Raw genomic sequence first — 16,011 nt, 5'->3', positions numbered from 1 at the left:
GTCTAGGAATGCTGAATTCTTAAAAACACTCTCGCAAGAGCTTTGTGGAAATTCAGATTCAGATAATGACCCAAGCTGTGAAGAGCAGATCCATTGCTAAAACAACCTGATGATCCCTCCTTGTGTGGCAGGAATAGGGGCTTATGTGGAAGTCAAAAAACAATAGTGTAACATGTGGCGGGGGTGCATTTGAATAGTACAATAATATAAGGGGGAAAAAAACTTTTTATACTATGAATAGAAATTGTTCACATTATCTAATAACTTACTTAAATAGTTTGACAATCTTTCAGAATACTGTTCTAGAAAATTATTTTATTTTCATACAATTTTCCTCACTCTTTATTTCTTTTATTTTATTATTTTTGTTTAAAGAAAGCAAAGGGCCACTGGGGGAAAAAATCCTTAGACTTTGTTTAGATTTTGATTTAAGCCAAATTTTCAAAAGTGACTGATGATTTTAGGATGCCATCCTTTTGCGGGGCCCAACCTGAGGCACCCTAAAAGGACCTGATCATCAAAGGGCAAGTACTTAGCCCTTTACACAGATCAGGGCACTTTCAGCTGTCTCAGGCAGGACATCCAAAAATGAAGGCATTGAAAATCATTAGGCCTTTTTGGAAATTTAGGCCTTTGTAAAACCAAGAAGGGTTCCAAACGCAAAGTGTTCCTGTGATTTCCTTTCCAATTCTACTGGAAACAATTGTTTTCAGCCAGCTCTCTCTGTGCCATTGTACCACAGCTACAACCAGTGAAGTGCTCAAACTGGAGCCTCTTGGTATACATAAAGGGGATGCTGCAGGCCCAGGCTTCTTCATTAAGCTGCCCTTCCCTTTAGAACTCACTCCATGGATCCATAAGATCCAAATCAGCTTGAATGCTTATTGTTGAACCCATCTGAAGAAGGGGAGGAGTAGTGGCTGGGAAGGAAAGATGGGTTTTAATCTTTCATTTGTTTGGTTTTGTTGGGTGAGGATGGGGTGACATGCGATGGAATTGCTACCGTTTATTTACAAAGATGGGGATCTTAAAGTGTGTGTTTTAAGTGATGTCGATGGGGAATGGAGTGAATGGACAGATTTGTTTATTAATTTAGCGACATAAAACGCAACATTACCCTTGAACTATTCTTAACCCAAACACCTTAGCTCTGAGAAGCTGAAAGGGAAACTGACTTCAGTGATCTTAGGTCTGACCTGAAAAGTCAAAGGGCCTAATCCAAAGCCCACTAAAGTCAACGGGCTCATGATTTCAGTGGTGTTTGGATCAGGCCCAAAGAGACACAGTGACAGCACCTAACTGCCTCATCAGATGCTTAAATACACGTATCAGTCTGTCCAAAAGAGCATAAACAATAAGAACATAAGAACATAAGAATGGCCATACTGGGTCAGACCAAAGATCCATCAAGCCCAGCATCCCATCTGCCGACGGTGGCCAATGCCAGGTGCCCCAGAGAAGGAGAACAGAAGACAATGATCAAGTTATTTATCTCCTGCCATCCATCTCCTGCCCTTGTTATGAAGGCTAGGGCACCATACTTTATCCCTGGCTAATAGCCATTTATGGACCTAACCTGCAAAAATTTATCAAGCTCTTTTTTAAACCCTAATAGAGTCCTGGCCTTCACAGCCTCCTCGGGCAAGGAGTTCCACAGGTTGACTGTGCGCTGTGTGAAGAAAAATTTCCTTTTATTAGTTTTGAACCTACTACCCATCAATTTCATTTGGTGTCCCCTAGTTCTTGTATTATGGGAAAAGGTAAATAATTTTTCTATATTCACTTTCTCCACACCATTCATGATTTTATATACCTCTATCATATCGCCCCTCAATCGCCTTTTTTCCAAACTGAAAAGTCCCAGTCTCTCTAGCCTCTCCCCATATGGGACCCTTTCCAAGCCCCTAATCATCTTAGTCGCCCTTTTCTGAACCTTTTCTAATGCCAATATATCTTTTTTGAGGTGAGGAGACCACATCTGCACGCAGTACTCGAGATGTGGGCGTACCATAGTTTTATATAGGGGAAGTATGATATCTTTTGTCTTATTATCGATCCCTTTTTTAATAATTCCTAACATCCTATTTGCCTTACTAACTGCCGCTGCACACTGCGTGGATGTCTTCAGAGAACTATCCACTATAACTCCAAGATCCCTTTCCTGATCTGTCGTAGCTAAATTTGACCCCATCATGTAGTACGTGTAATTTAGGTTATTTTTTCCAACATGCATTACCTTACACTTACCCACATTAAATTTCATTTGCCACAATGAGAAGTACTTTGGATTTTTGAAAAGGATTTTAGCCATAAGGAATCAAAGGTTTCATGGGTAATACTACTATGGTAACAGATTTTATTTATGTTAATTTTTAAATCAGCAGTGACCCTATAACTCTCTGAAGGTTATTTCTACAGATCATTGTTTTCCCATTTATTTGCAGAAATAACTGAGGAAATGTAACACTTTTGCACCTACCTCACCTTTAGTGGCTTACTTTTATGGTTGGAGATTATATTGCATGGGAGTTTTAATCGTGACATTGGTTTTCTTTTTTTAAAGTAAAAATAATAAAGATGTTTTTAAAAAATGGACCTGGTACCCTTAAACACTGACCAGCAATGATTCTAATTTGGAAGACAGAGGGTTTTACTACCAGGGAGAAAATAAGACTGTTGACTTAATACATTGCTATGATGAAGCTTCCTGCGTTCATCGCCTGATTAATGAGACTTAGACCCAATCCATCTTCTTTTAACAACAGTGAGTCTCAGATGTTTGTCTATTAACAAGAGCTGTAAATTTGACAAGTTTAAATCTTCTCTCCAAAGAGAGCTCTCATGGTTTATAAATACCTGGTGAATGGAGCTTGGTGGATGATACCGCTAATCTCTTAGGGGATGAAACAGTGGGTTTATTTGCATCTTGATCTTTTTGCACTTCTTTCTTCAAACCTGCTTTAAAAAAGAAACAGAAATCTTTATTTACAATCACACAGAAGCATGCCTGTGAAAAGTGTGACAGCACAGAAAACCACAACTACTTTTTCAATACTATTTTTGGGCCAAATATTGCATGCTTTGCATATGCACAATCCCATATGCCTATTGCTTGCATGAAGCTGTAATGATGCTGTGTGCCAACACGGTATTGCAGCGAGCACATGCCAGCTATGTAGTTAACTCACCGTGTGCCTCTGCAAAAATGCACTCCTCACATGCAAATGGGGCTGAAATTCACCACACTAATGAGGGCCGGCACAAGGCCATGGGCACTATGCAAATCCTCTGGCCTGATGCATGTGGGGTACTTCACCAATGCCTACAAACATCCCTAAATATCTGGCACCTGATGTCTATTCTGGTTTACAGCAGAGTATTACGTCTGAGATACTTTACCTCATGGTTTCCCAAACTGGGAGGTGTACCCCCATCTAGGGAGGCGGGAAGAAATTCTGGGGTAGGGGCAGCATGAGGCGACCCGGCCCCCGCCCATCATCCTCCCCACCCAAAAAAAGAGCTGGCCTTTGCTTCTGGCTCTCAGCCCCCGCCATTTCACATGGATGACAGTGCTATAAGAACTAGGCAGCTGGCAAAGACCCACGTGGAGCTAGCTGCCTCCTGCAAAGGTGACTGAATGTGGGTTGGAGCGGGAGAGGGAGGAGGAGGCGGATAGGGTAAGAGCAGGGGCTACTGGTGTCTGGGCTTTGTGAGAGGGGAGGGGCTCAGGTGGGTGTCTTACAGGGTTTGTGGGGCTCAGGCGACTCAGGCTCGCAGGTGGGTCTCTGGCTTGAACTCAGGCTTGAAATAAAGAGCCTCTAATCACAGTATAAGATGGGCCCTGCCATTCTAGCCTATGGAAGGCCCTGTTATGACATGTTAACTGTACAAAATGCTCCCCAAAATGGAGATAAGAGCAAAGCCATTACCATGGCCAATGGGACTGGAATCAGAGAACTCTTGTTTCCACGAGGGAATGTTACCAAGAGGGGCACCAGAGTCTACTGGGTTTAATAATGGTTCTGACATTCAGCCTAAGCTGCATTTAGGGTCATGCTCTGTGAGTGAAACATGGCAGCAGCCAGGACCCGAGTGGTGAGTGCGCTGCAGTGCAGCAGCAGGCAGCAAGAGCCATGGAACGGTGTCCCAAAGACCCCGGGAGCCCTGGATTTTGCAAACCAAAACCTAGCCCAGGTAAGACCCAGCGGAAGGAGGAGTCTGAGTTTTACACAAACCTGGCCAGGCAGGAGGACACCAGCAGACAAACAAAACTGTTACTGGGGACCAAGGCAGAAAGATTTTCAGCTGGCCACTGCCTCAAGCATCACAGAACATCTTGGCCTGCTGGGGAACTAGTGCTCCTCAAAGCAGAATAAAACTGTATGGGCTGGAAGGGCTGACGCACATTTTTCACTGGCAACCAGGAAGACAATCTCACATTAGGTGCTTGGCAGCAGATGCCTCGAGAGAAAGGACAAAAGCCGTACTAGACACTGCACCCCCAGGAGTAGTGTACTTAGTGAGACAACAGCAAGGGAAAGCAGGTGGCCAGGGCACCATAAGAATAGTGATGTGCATGGACTGTGGGAGACAACATCCTTACCATGGATGCCTCTACCCAGACCCTGGTGTGGCCTTGCAAGGACTGTGCCTTGCAAGTTCCAGTTACAGACATCCAGGCTGGGGGGACCGTTCAGTGTGATAGGTGCCTGCTGGTGGAATCTCTCAGGCAGCAGGTGGGAGAGCTACAGGAGGAGGTGTCCAGGTTGAGGAGTATCCGAATCCATGAGCAGTTCCTAGATAGTATTCATCTGGAGTCTGCTGAGGTGACTGTCCCAGTGTACAGGAAGGCTGATAAACCACTCGTGGAGAAAGAGGTAGACCAGGGTGGGCACTGGCAGCTGGTTACTTCTGGCAGCAGGCAGTGTTCCACCCCTGCTCAGAACCCTCCCACTGTGGTACTGGAAAACTGTTATGCTGTACTTGCTACAGGAGATGAGTCGCCCAGTACAGAAGAGGAGAAGCCTCGTACCCCCAAGGCTGAGAAGTCTCCTGCCACCACTGCAAGAAGGAAACGCAGAGTAGTGGTGGTTGGAGACTCTCTTTTGAGGGGGACGGAGGCACCCATCTGTCACCCTGACATTTCGTCTCGGGAGGTGTGCTGCCTGCCTGTGGCCAGTATCCGAGATGTTACAGAGGCATTGTCGAGGATTGTCCAACCCTCAGACTACTATCCCATGCTTCTCATCCATGTGGGCACTAATGATACTGTGAGGTGTAATGCTGAGCAGGTCAAGAGTGACTACAGGGCTCTGGGGGCACGGGTGAAGGGGTTTGGGGCGCAGGTGGTATTCTCTTCAATCCTTCCTGTTGTGGGTAGGGGCCCGGGCAGAGACAGGTGCATCCTACAGGTGAATGCCTGGCTGCGTGGATGGTGTCGCCGGGAAGGCTTCGGTTTCTTCGACCACGGGATGCTATTTCAGGAAGGGCTGCTAGGCAGAGATGGCGTTCACCTTTCGAGGAGGGGAAAGACTATATTCAGACACAGACTTGCTAACCTGGTGAGGAGGGCTTTAAACTAGGTTTGCTGGGGACAGGAGAGCAAAGCCCGCAGGTAAGTGGAGAACATGGAAACCTGGGAGATGGGTCGGAAGTAGGAGGGAGCATGGGCAACAATGTCAGAGTAAAAAGAGGGCCAGGAAAAAACTGGGGGGCAAGTTCAAATCAATATCTGAGATGCCTATATACCAATGCAAGAAGTATGGGTAATAAGCAGGAAGAACTGGAAGTGCAAATAAATAAATACAACTATGATATCATTGGCATCACATAAACTTGGTGGGATAATACACGATTGGAATGTTGGTATTGAAGGCTACAGCCTGGTTAGGAAAGACAGACAGGGAAAAAAGCGGGGAGGTGTTGCCTTATATATAAAAAATGTACACACTTGGGCTGAGGTAGAGATGGACATAGGAGATGGACATGTTGAGAGTCTGTGGGTTAGTTTAAGAGGGGTAAAAAACAAGGGTGATGTCCTGTTAGGAGTCTACTACAGGCCACCTAACCAGGTGGAAGAGGTGGATGATGCTTTTTTTAAGCAACTAACAAAATCATCCAGAGCCCAGGATTTGGTGGTGATGGGGGACTTTAACTATCCAGATATATACTGGGACACTAATACAGCGGGGCACAGACTATCCAATAAGTTCTTAGACTGCATTGGAGACAATTTTTAATTCCAAAAAGTTGAAAAAGCCACCAGGGGAGAAACTGTTCTGGATTTGATTTTGACAAATAAGGAGGACTTGGTCGAGAATTTGAAGGTGGGAGGCTGCTTGGGTGAAAGTGATTATGAAATCATAGAATTCACAATTCTAAGGACTGGTAGGAGAGAAAATAGCAAAATAGAGATGATGGATTTCAGGAAGGCAGATTTTGGTAAACTCAGAGAGCTGGTAGGTAAGATCCCATGGGAGGAAAAACTGAGGGGAAAAACAACTGAGGAGAGTTGGCAGTTTTTCAAAGAGACATTATTAAGGGCCCAAAAACAAGCTATTCCCCTATGTAGGAAAGATAGTAAATATGGGCAAAGACCGCCTTGGCTTAACAAGGAGCTCCTGCATGATCTCAAACTGAAAAAGGAATCCTATGAAAAATGGAAACTGGGACAAATTACAAAGAATGAACACAGGCAAATAACACAGGAATGCAGGAGTAAAATTAGAAGGGCTAAGGCACAAAATGAGCTCCAACTAGCTACAGGCATAAAAGGTAACAAGAAGGCCTTTTACAAATATATTAGAAACAAGAGGAAGACCAAGGACAGGGTAGGGCCATTGCTCAGTGAGGAGGGAGAAACAGTAATGGGGAACTTGGAAATGGCAGAGATGCTTAATGACTTCTTTGTTTCGGTCTTCACAGAGAAGTCTGAAGGAATGCCTGACATAGAGAATGCTGGTGGAAAAGGGGTAGAGTTAGTTTTTGAAATGAAAAAAGAACAAGTTAAAAACCATTTGGAAAAATTGGATGTCTGCAAGTCACCAGGGCCTGATGAAATGCATCCTAGAATCCTCAAGGAGCTGATAGAAGAGGTAGCTGAGCCGTTAGCTCTCATTTTTGGAAAGTCATGGGAGACAGGACATATTCCAGAAGACTGGAAGAGGGCAAATACAGTGCCCATCTACAAAAAGGGGAATAAGAATAACCCAGGAAATTACAGGCCAGTAAGCTTAACTTCTGTGCCAGGAAAGATAATGGAGCAGGTAGTTAAGGAAGTCATCTGCAAGCACTTGGAAGGTAGTAAAGTGATAGGGAACAGCCAGCATGGTTTTGTAAAAAACAAATCATGTCAAACCAACCTGATAGCTTTTTTTGACACAATAACGAGACTCGTAGATAAGGGAGAAGCAGTGGATGTGGTATTCCTAGACTTTAGTAAAGCATTTGATACGGTCTCGCATAATATTCTTATCGACAAACTAGGCAAGTCCAACTTAAATCGCGCTGCAATAAGGTGGGTGCATAACTGGCTGGCTAATCGCACCCAGAGAGTAGTTGTTAATGGTGCTCAATCCAGCTGGAAAAGCATAACAAGTGGGGTTCCGCAGGGGTCTGTTTTGGGACCAGTTCTGTTCAATATCTTCATTAATGATTTGGATATTGGCATAGAAAGTACGCTTATTAAGTTTGCAGATGATACCAAGCTGGGAGGGGTTGCAACTACCTTGGAGGATAGGGTCATAATTCAGAATGATCTAGATAAATTAGAGAAATGGTCTGAAGTAAACAGGATGAAGTTTAATAAAGATAAATGTAAGGTGCTGCACTTAGGAAGGAATAATCTGTTTCACACATACAGAATGGGAAAAGACTGTCTAGGAAGGAGTACAGCAGAAAGGGACCTAGGGGTTCTAGTAGATCACAAGTTAAATATGAGTCAACAGTGTGATGCTGTTGTAAAAAAAGCAAACATGATTCTGGGATGCATTAGCAGGTGTGTTGTGAACAAGACACGAGAAATCATTCTACCGCTCTACTCTGCGCTGGTTTGGCCTCAGCTGGAATATTGTGTCCAGTTCTGGGCACCCCAATTCAAGAAAGATGTGGAGAAATTAGAGAAGGTCCAGAGAAGAGCAACTAGAATGATAAAAGGTCTGGAGAACATGACTTATGAAGAAAGGCTGAAAGAACTGGGCTTGTTTAGCTTGGAAAAAAGAAGATTGAGGGGGGACATGATAGCGGTTTTCAGATATCTTAAAGGGTGTCATAAGGAGGGGGGAGAAAACTTGTTCTTCTTGGCCTCTGAGGAGAGAACAAGAGGCAATGGACTTAAACTGCAGCAAGGGAAGTTTAGGTTGGACATTAGGAAAAAGTTCCTAACTGGTCAAGTACTGGAATAAGTTGCCAAGGGAGGTTGCGGAATCTCCCTCGCTGGAGATATTTAAGAACAGATTAGATAGATGTCTATCAGGGATGGTGTAGATAGTGGTTGGTCCTGCCGTCGGGGCAGGGGACTGGACTCGATGGCCTCTCGAGGCACCTTCCAGTCCTAGTGTTCTATGATTCTATGAAAGGAGAAGTGCCCGCCAGCTGGACAGTACTGCAAGGAAGGTGGTACGCTGAGCCACTTCAGCAGCACGTGTCAGAGCAGAGGAAGGTCCCAGAAATATTCAGTCAGACTTGCACAAGAGAAGGACGGCCCATCAAATGACAGCTTTATTCTTCTGGAATCCAAGAGCATATCTGATTCAGGCTGTCCTGAAAGGAAATCAACAAGAGACAATACCTACCTTTGTGCAAACAACAATGTGAGCAGGGAATCGTCCTACACAATTTCAGCTGGATAGCGGGGCCTCCTGCAATCTGATTCCTCGGGGCGAATTGGGCTGAAACACTCCTATTACATGTGCAGGTGCACTCAGCTAACGTACAAGGAGAGCACAATGTAGCCCATAAGAAACTTTGACCTCATGGTAACTAACCCTCCAGGCAGTACCAACTGCATTCTGTGGTGGTGGATGTTAAGGTCCACTAAGCCCTCTTGGAGAATATTGCCAGACATGCCCTGGATCCGATATGAGCATAGTATGAGAAGTTTATAACTGCAGGGCAAGAAGCAGAGAAGGGATTCCATGGACCATGAAGACCCTTTTAAAGGCGTAAGGGGATGATTCCAAAGGTGACACGTGCCTTGAAAGAAAGCTGTGAATGGAAGTAGACCCCACAGAGGAACCTCTGTGCTTACCACCAAGGAAATGTCCAATAGCACTACGTAATCCAGTACACAAGGAGTTTGAAAGTCTGCTGAGCAAGAGTATCTCAGTACCTGCAGAGGTCAGTATGGACTGTGTGAGGAGCATGGTGGTGGTGAAGGAGCCATCAAAAAAACTATGTATCTGCATAGACATGACACCCCTGAACTGGGTATCAAAAAGATGCCACTATCTACAGCCCACAATTGATGACAGCTTTCCAAGATTTTACAAAGCCAGAATCGGTATGGTCTGCATGTGATGTGAGGGAACAGGTTTTGGTATATAAACCTGGAGAAAGACTCCACCATGGTGACAACCTTTGCAACATCACTTGGCCGCTACAGATAGCTGTAAAAGCTGCTGGGCTTATGCCGATCACCAAAGGTTTTCCAGAGAAGACTCGCCCAAGAATTGCCTGGGGTGAAAGCAGTTGCAGATGATATCCTCAATGTAGGTGAAGGGAGCAATGATACAGAAGCTAAATGAGACCATGATAGAAAACTACACATTGTTTTACAGTGACACAGGCACAAGAACATAAAACTCAACCCAGAGGAAAAAAAACCCATAACTCAAACAGCATGTAGTGACATACACTAGACGTTCGCTCACAGCAGAGGGACTGAAAGCAGATCCCAATAAGATCGAGGCAGTCAGCAATGTGCTGACTCCAGTGGATGCAAAAGGGTTACAGTGCTTCATAGGAGTGAAAAAAAGTGTTTGTCCAAGTTCTGTCCACAATTGGCTGCAGTAGCAGAACCATATGTCCGTCCACAATGCAAGATGTTGAGTGGGACTGGACAGATCCCCAGCAGCAAGCATTTGGCACATTGAAACAAATAATAACAGATGCCCCTGTCCTGCATCACCTCACACTGACGCACCTGTGTGAAATATCAGTGACAGGATGGGGTGTAGTGCTTTTGCACAAACAGCCGTGTCATAAGTAGAACATGTCATTGGAGAACTCTCTTTCATGACCTGTGGGAGAGTCCAGGTGTGCAGGTCTGGTGTTCCCCATCGCCATGGACACCACAGGATGTAGGAGGCCTCCTCAGTGTCTATTCCCCCCTCAGGGTTGCACAGCCAGCAAACAAGAATCAAGAAAAGCATAAAGGAAAAGAAAGAAAACCTGTAGGCAGCCTCATCTTGAAGTTCAGTGGCCTGCAATGTGGAAGAGGTCAGACAAAATGATCGGGATGGTCCCATCTGCCCTTAAAGTGTATGAGGATATTGGCCTCTCTTACGTCAGACAATGCTGGCAGTATCCAAGTCCAACCTAGAATCCACTGGGTCTCTAGTGAAAATGTTGGTCTCCTCTCCCTCCTTAGCCCAAAGGATCCATGTTCACCTTTCTGCATAAGCAGAGGCTTGGCTGGCTGTCAGGCCTCCTGCTGTGAGCTCTTACCTCCCCAGGGTTGCCCCCACTCTGAGTGAAATTCCCTCCTTTAAAATCCTCTTCCAGTTCTGCCACGATTTGCAGGTATATGTCTCCTCTAGCCCAAAGCAGCCCCTTAACTCCTTCCCATGCAAGTGCCATATATGTTTAAACCATCACAAGCTGGTTGCTTATGCCAAGAGATCCTTGTCAGAAATTGAACAGAAGTACACCTGTATGGAAGAAGAGAATGTGGGCACTGTATTTGGAGTGGAACAATTCTATCAGTCACACAATAGCCGCGTCTACACGTGCCGGCTACTTCAAAGTAGCCGCGCCAACTTCGAAATAGCGCCCACCATGTCTACACGTGGCGAGTGCTATTTCGAAGTGGAAATCGACGTAAGGAAGTGGAAATCGACGTAAGGCGGCGAGACGTCGAAGTCGCTATCCCTATCAGGAGATGGGAATAGTGCCCTACTTCGACGTTGAACGTCAAAGTAGGGCACGTGTAGCCAATCCACGTCCCGCAACATCGAAATAGCGGGGTCCACTATGGTGGCCATCAGCTGAGGGGTTGAGAGACGCTTTCTCCAGCCCCGAGCTCTATGGTCGCCGTGTGCAGTGGCCCCTTAAAGCTCCCTGCCCCCTGCGTTCCTGTGCAGGTAGCTGAGAGCGCGTGCAGGCAGCAGCACTGACACGCGGCCTGCCTGCACGCCTCCCTGCAGCCCCAAGCCACCACCCCCGCTGCGATGGCCGCCCGCCAGCCCCCCAGGGCACCCCCCCAAGGGGACCCAGGGCTCCCAGCCTGGCAGCCAGCCTGGCAAAAGGCAGCGGGGCCCCTCCTGGATGGAGGCCGAGATCCGGGACCTGCTGGGCCTCTGGAGCGAGGCGGAATGCGGATGCGTTCGCTCGGCTGGCCGAGGGCCTGGCTGCCTGGGGTCACCCTGCCCGCACTCCTGACCACGTCAGGAGTAAGGTTAAGGAGCTGCGGCAGGGTTACGCCTGGGCCTGGGATGCGGCCAGCCGATCTGGGGCCACCCCCGCCACCTGCCCCTTTTACAGGGAGCTCAGGTCCATCCTGGGCCCCCGGTACACCTCCTCCCCACCGGCCACTCTTGACACCTCGGCCGACAAGCCCCAGCAGGCCCCGGAGGTGGAGTCCGCCCCAGAAGCAAGCCCCGCACCCCAGGGGCCCCCCCAGGAGCCCACCCCTGGGATGCCGGAGGAGGAGGAGGGGGAATCCTCCTCCAGTGACGGGGGGAGGCACATCGTCCTGCCATTCCGGAGCTCCAGCAGGGCATCCGCCACAGGGTGTCCCCCGACTGTGTGAGTGGACCGTCAGGTATGTACCCACCTGGTGCACACCCCCGGGGTTAAGGGGTGGGGACAAGAGACATGACCAGGGCCCTCCACATGCCCAGATGACCATGGCCCCAAGGACAGCAGTGGCATGTCCCTCAGAAGAGTGCATCAGCCCCTGCCCCCCTCAGCAGGACAGCGCCATGACCCATCCCTGGGGATGGGGGAAGTGGAACCTAGGGTCCCCCGGGGGGAGGGGGTGGGACACCCATCAGCAGCAGCAGCATCCCCCGTGGCCAGGGATGGGGAACCAGCAGCAGAGGGGTGGGGGGACAAGGGTCACAGCTCGGGGCCCACACTAACGGCTGTCTCCACTCTTCTTCCCCCCGTGTTCTGCAGCTGCACCATCAGAGGGCCTGGAGAGTGCTGGCGAGGTGTTCGTGGTCCCGGAGAGCCCACTGGGGCCATCCCAGCAGGCCAGCCCCTCGGCGGAGCACCGACCAGCCCCAGGACGGGGCCAACGGCGGAGCCACCACCACTCAAGGACGGCCACGGATCCCCAGCTGCTCACGACCCTCCGGCGTCAGCCGGAGGTGTCAGAGCGAAACCTGTGGGTGGACGAGCGGCTGCTGGAGCTCCAGGAACGAGCGCTGGCCTGGCGCCAGGAGGCATGGGGGGTCTTTATGCGCACGTTCGAGCGCATAGTGGAGTACCTGGCCCCCCATGCTGCACCGCCCGCTGCTCTGCCCGCCCTGCCTGCCATTCCAAACGCCACTCCGACCGCCGTCCGCCACCCTGGGGCCTTCCGCCGAGGGGGACCTGGGGCCTGCTGACACCCGCCGGACATGCATGCCGGTTCACTCGGCCCCCAGCCAGCCTTGGCCAGGGCTCAGGCTGAGGCGAGGGTCGCGTCCGCCAACCCTGGGCGCCGGACAGTAGAGGGGTGCGGGGCCCAGGACGTGGCCCCCCCTCCCCCTTTGTACATATCCCCCCATGTATATTTGTATATAGTGTTACGCCCCTGCTGTTATACGGTACCTACCCCCCCATGTAAATAGTTCCCCCCTTTTGTTCTGCTCTCTCTCTCTATATTTTTTGTTGTATGAATAATAAGAGAAATCACTGGTTTTTGGTTTCAAAAACAACAGCTCCATTTTTATTTGCAAGAAAAGGGGGGTGGTTGTGTGCTCTTGGGTGCTCTGTGGTGTGGGTGTGGGGGCAGGGAATGTTGTGGAGGATGGGGGGGTGCACTGGGGGGCCTGCCAGCGTTCACCCTGCGGCCTGGTCGAAATGGGCCTGCAGGGCCTCCCAGACCCGGATCCCCTCGGGGTCCACCTGGCGACTGGGAGCAGCGGGTGGCTGCACGTCAGCCCTGCCAGCCTCCACAGCCCAGGCCTGGAAGAAGGCCTCCCCCTTGCTCTCAACCAGGTTGTGGAGTGTGCTGCACGCACCCACAACCTGGGGGATGTTGGTGGGGCCTGCATCAAGGCAGGTGAGGAGACACCTCCAGTGCCCTTTGAGGTGGTCAAAAGTGCGCTCAACCATCTGGCGCGCATGGTTCAACCGCATGTTGAAGCGCTCCTGGCTGGCTGAGGGATGGCCCGTGTAAGGGTGCATGAGCCAGGGCCGGAGGGAGTACGCCGCGTCTGCGACGACGCAGAGGGCCATGGTGGTGTCCCCCACAGGGATCTCCCGCTGCGGGATGTAGGTCCCCGCCTCCAGCCGGCGGCACAGGCCCAAATTCCTGAACACCCGGGCGTCGTGGGTGCTGCCAGGCCACCCAACATAAATGTCCAGGAAACGGCCCCGGCTGTCCACCAAGGCCTGGAGGACCACAGAATGGTAGCCCTTCCCATTCAGGAAGCGTCCTCCGCTGTGCTCCGGGGCATGGATGGGGATATGGGTCCCATCCAGAGCCCCAAAGCAATTTGGGAAGCCCAGGCTGGCAAACCCCGCGATGGCGGCATCCGGGTCCCCAGCCGCACGAGCCTGTGGAGGAGCAGGGCATTGATGGCGCGGACGACCTGCAGGGGAAGGACATGGGAGAGCACCAGGGAGGGGTGTGCAGTGTGTGTCTGGCCCTCCCCCGCCGGGCTGCCCTCCCCCAGGTCCTCTTACCTCCATGAGGACAGCCCCGACGGTGGCCTTGCCCATGCCAAACTGTTGCCCCACGGATCGGTAGCTGTCTGGCGTGGCCAGCTTCCAGACAGCGATGCCGACCCGTTTCTCGACACTGAGGGTACGCCGCATGGCAGTGTCCTGGTGCCTCAGTGCGGGGGTGAGGCACTGGCAGAGCTCCAGGAATGTCTGCCAGCTCATACGAAAGTTCTGGAGCCAGCGCTCGTTGTCCCACTCGCTGACCACCAGCCGCTCCCACCAGTCGGTGCTCGTGGGGTAGTTCCACAGCTGGCGGCGTGTGCGGCAGGGTGGGGGGGGTCGGAGGGCAGCAAGGTCTGGGGTTGCTTCCTCCTCCCCTGGGGGCAGCTCCTCTTCCGTGAATAAAAGGTGGTCAGCTGCCAGTTGCATAGCATTGAGCAGGGCAAGCACGGCTCCTGCAGGGGCAGCTGTGTGGACCTCTGGCTGCTGCTGCTGGGGGTCCATACTGCTTCGACGGGTGTGCGTGCCTGTGGCTCTGCAGACCGCATGCTGTGCAGGCTGCGTGTGTCTGGGAGGGGCCCTTTAAGGGAGCGGCTAGCTGTTGCCCCGGAAGTGCTAGTCCGCCCTGTGACCCTGTCTGCAGCTGTTCCTGGCACCCTTATTTTGATGTGTGCCCCTTTGGCGTGTAGACACTCCCCTGCAGCGCCTACTTCGATGTAGTGCTGCCCAACATCGACACTGAACGTCGACGGCACCAGCCCTGGAGGACGTGTAGACGCTATTCATCGAAATAGCTTATTTCAATGTCGCTACATCGAAATAAGCTATTTCGATGTAGCATACACGTGTAGACGTAGCTAATGAGTCCCAGTGCTACCATAGAGACAATCATGGCAACGCCCTTCCTTATGATTCCAAAGAGATTGCAGCACATTGTAGTGATCTGTGGCATTTGTCAACACCTTTACCAGGACACACATATCCAGCATCAGCCGGGGTGGGGTGGGGGAAGGGATAAAAACTCAGTCCAGCATGTTAATGGATTCTGTCGCCCCAGTTTCAACAGCAAAGCTGGTAGAAATCAAAGAGGCTACAAAGACATTCATCTAAGTCAGTCAAGGGAGTGATACCAGCAGAATGGCCAAGAGGCAAAAGCCAATTACAAGTAGGAGCAGAACAGTATTTCCAGATTAAAGGTGAGCTGAGTGTGCAGGATGGAATCATATTCTGAGAACACAGAACAGTTATTCCTTCCTACCTCATTATATCAGAACATCATGTAAAATTACATGCCCCATAACGAGGCATTGGCAGCTTCTTAGATGGATCTGAGTTAGCATTTACTGACCTCCTAACTAGAAGGGTGTGACACCTGCCAGCCATGTTATAGGTACCAGCCAGAGGAGACTTATCATGAGCTGCCCACCCACCATGGGAAAATGTGGGAACAGACATATTCACCTTACTTGAAAAATAGAAACAGAGAGGGAGCTGTGCTAGTCTATACACTATCAAAGCAAAAAGCAGTCAAGTAGCACTTTAAAGACTAGCAAAATAATTTATTAGGTGAGCTTTCGTGGGACAGACCCACTTCTTCAGACCATAGCCAGACCAGAACAGACTCAATATTTAAGACACACAGAACCAAAAACAGCAATCAAGGAGGACAAATCAGAAAAAAAAGATCAAGGTGAGCAAATCAGAGAGTGGAGGGGTGCGGGAGGAAGGTCAAGAATTAGATTAAGCCAAATATGCAGATGAGCCCCTGTAGTGACTCAAAGTTCACATCCCGGTTCAAACCACCTGTTAATGTGCCTTAGGCAAAGGGTTAATGGGCACAAAACAGACATCAAAACACTCCAGATCCACAAACCAGTTAGTCAACATTTTAACGGAATGGGACATTCTATTAATGACCTAAAGGTATGTGTGTTACTGAAAAAAAACTTTAGCACAGCTATTCAAAGAGAAGCAGCC

At 49.6% G+C, this 16,011-nt stretch overlaps 1 protein-coding gene across 1 annotated transcript in view; it reads right to left on the bottom strand.

Moving 5' to 3' along the window:
* The window catches only part of MTUS2 (microtubule associated scaffold protein 2), a 495,583-nt gene that overhangs the window by 81,686 nt on the left and 397,886 nt on the right, over window positions 1-16,011 (bottom strand). Inside the window, exon 6 of the mRNA XM_074985997.1 lies at window positions 2,857-2,958. Within this exon, the coding sequence (XP_074842098.1) occupies window positions 2,857-2,958 (102 nt within the window). The remainder of the gene's footprint in view (window positions 1-2,856; window positions 2,959-16,011) is intronic.

The sequence above is a fragment of the Carettochelys insculpta genome, chromosome 1 (genome assembly GCF_033958435.1).
Source record: "Carettochelys insculpta isolate YL-2023 chromosome 1, ASM3395843v1, whole genome shotgun sequence".
Taxonomy (NCBI): domain Eukaryota; kingdom Metazoa; phylum Chordata; order Testudines; family Carettochelyidae; genus Carettochelys; species Carettochelys insculpta.
The sequence above is the reverse complement of the archived record's forward strand: the minus strand, read 5'-3'. Positions and strand labels throughout refer to the sequence as shown.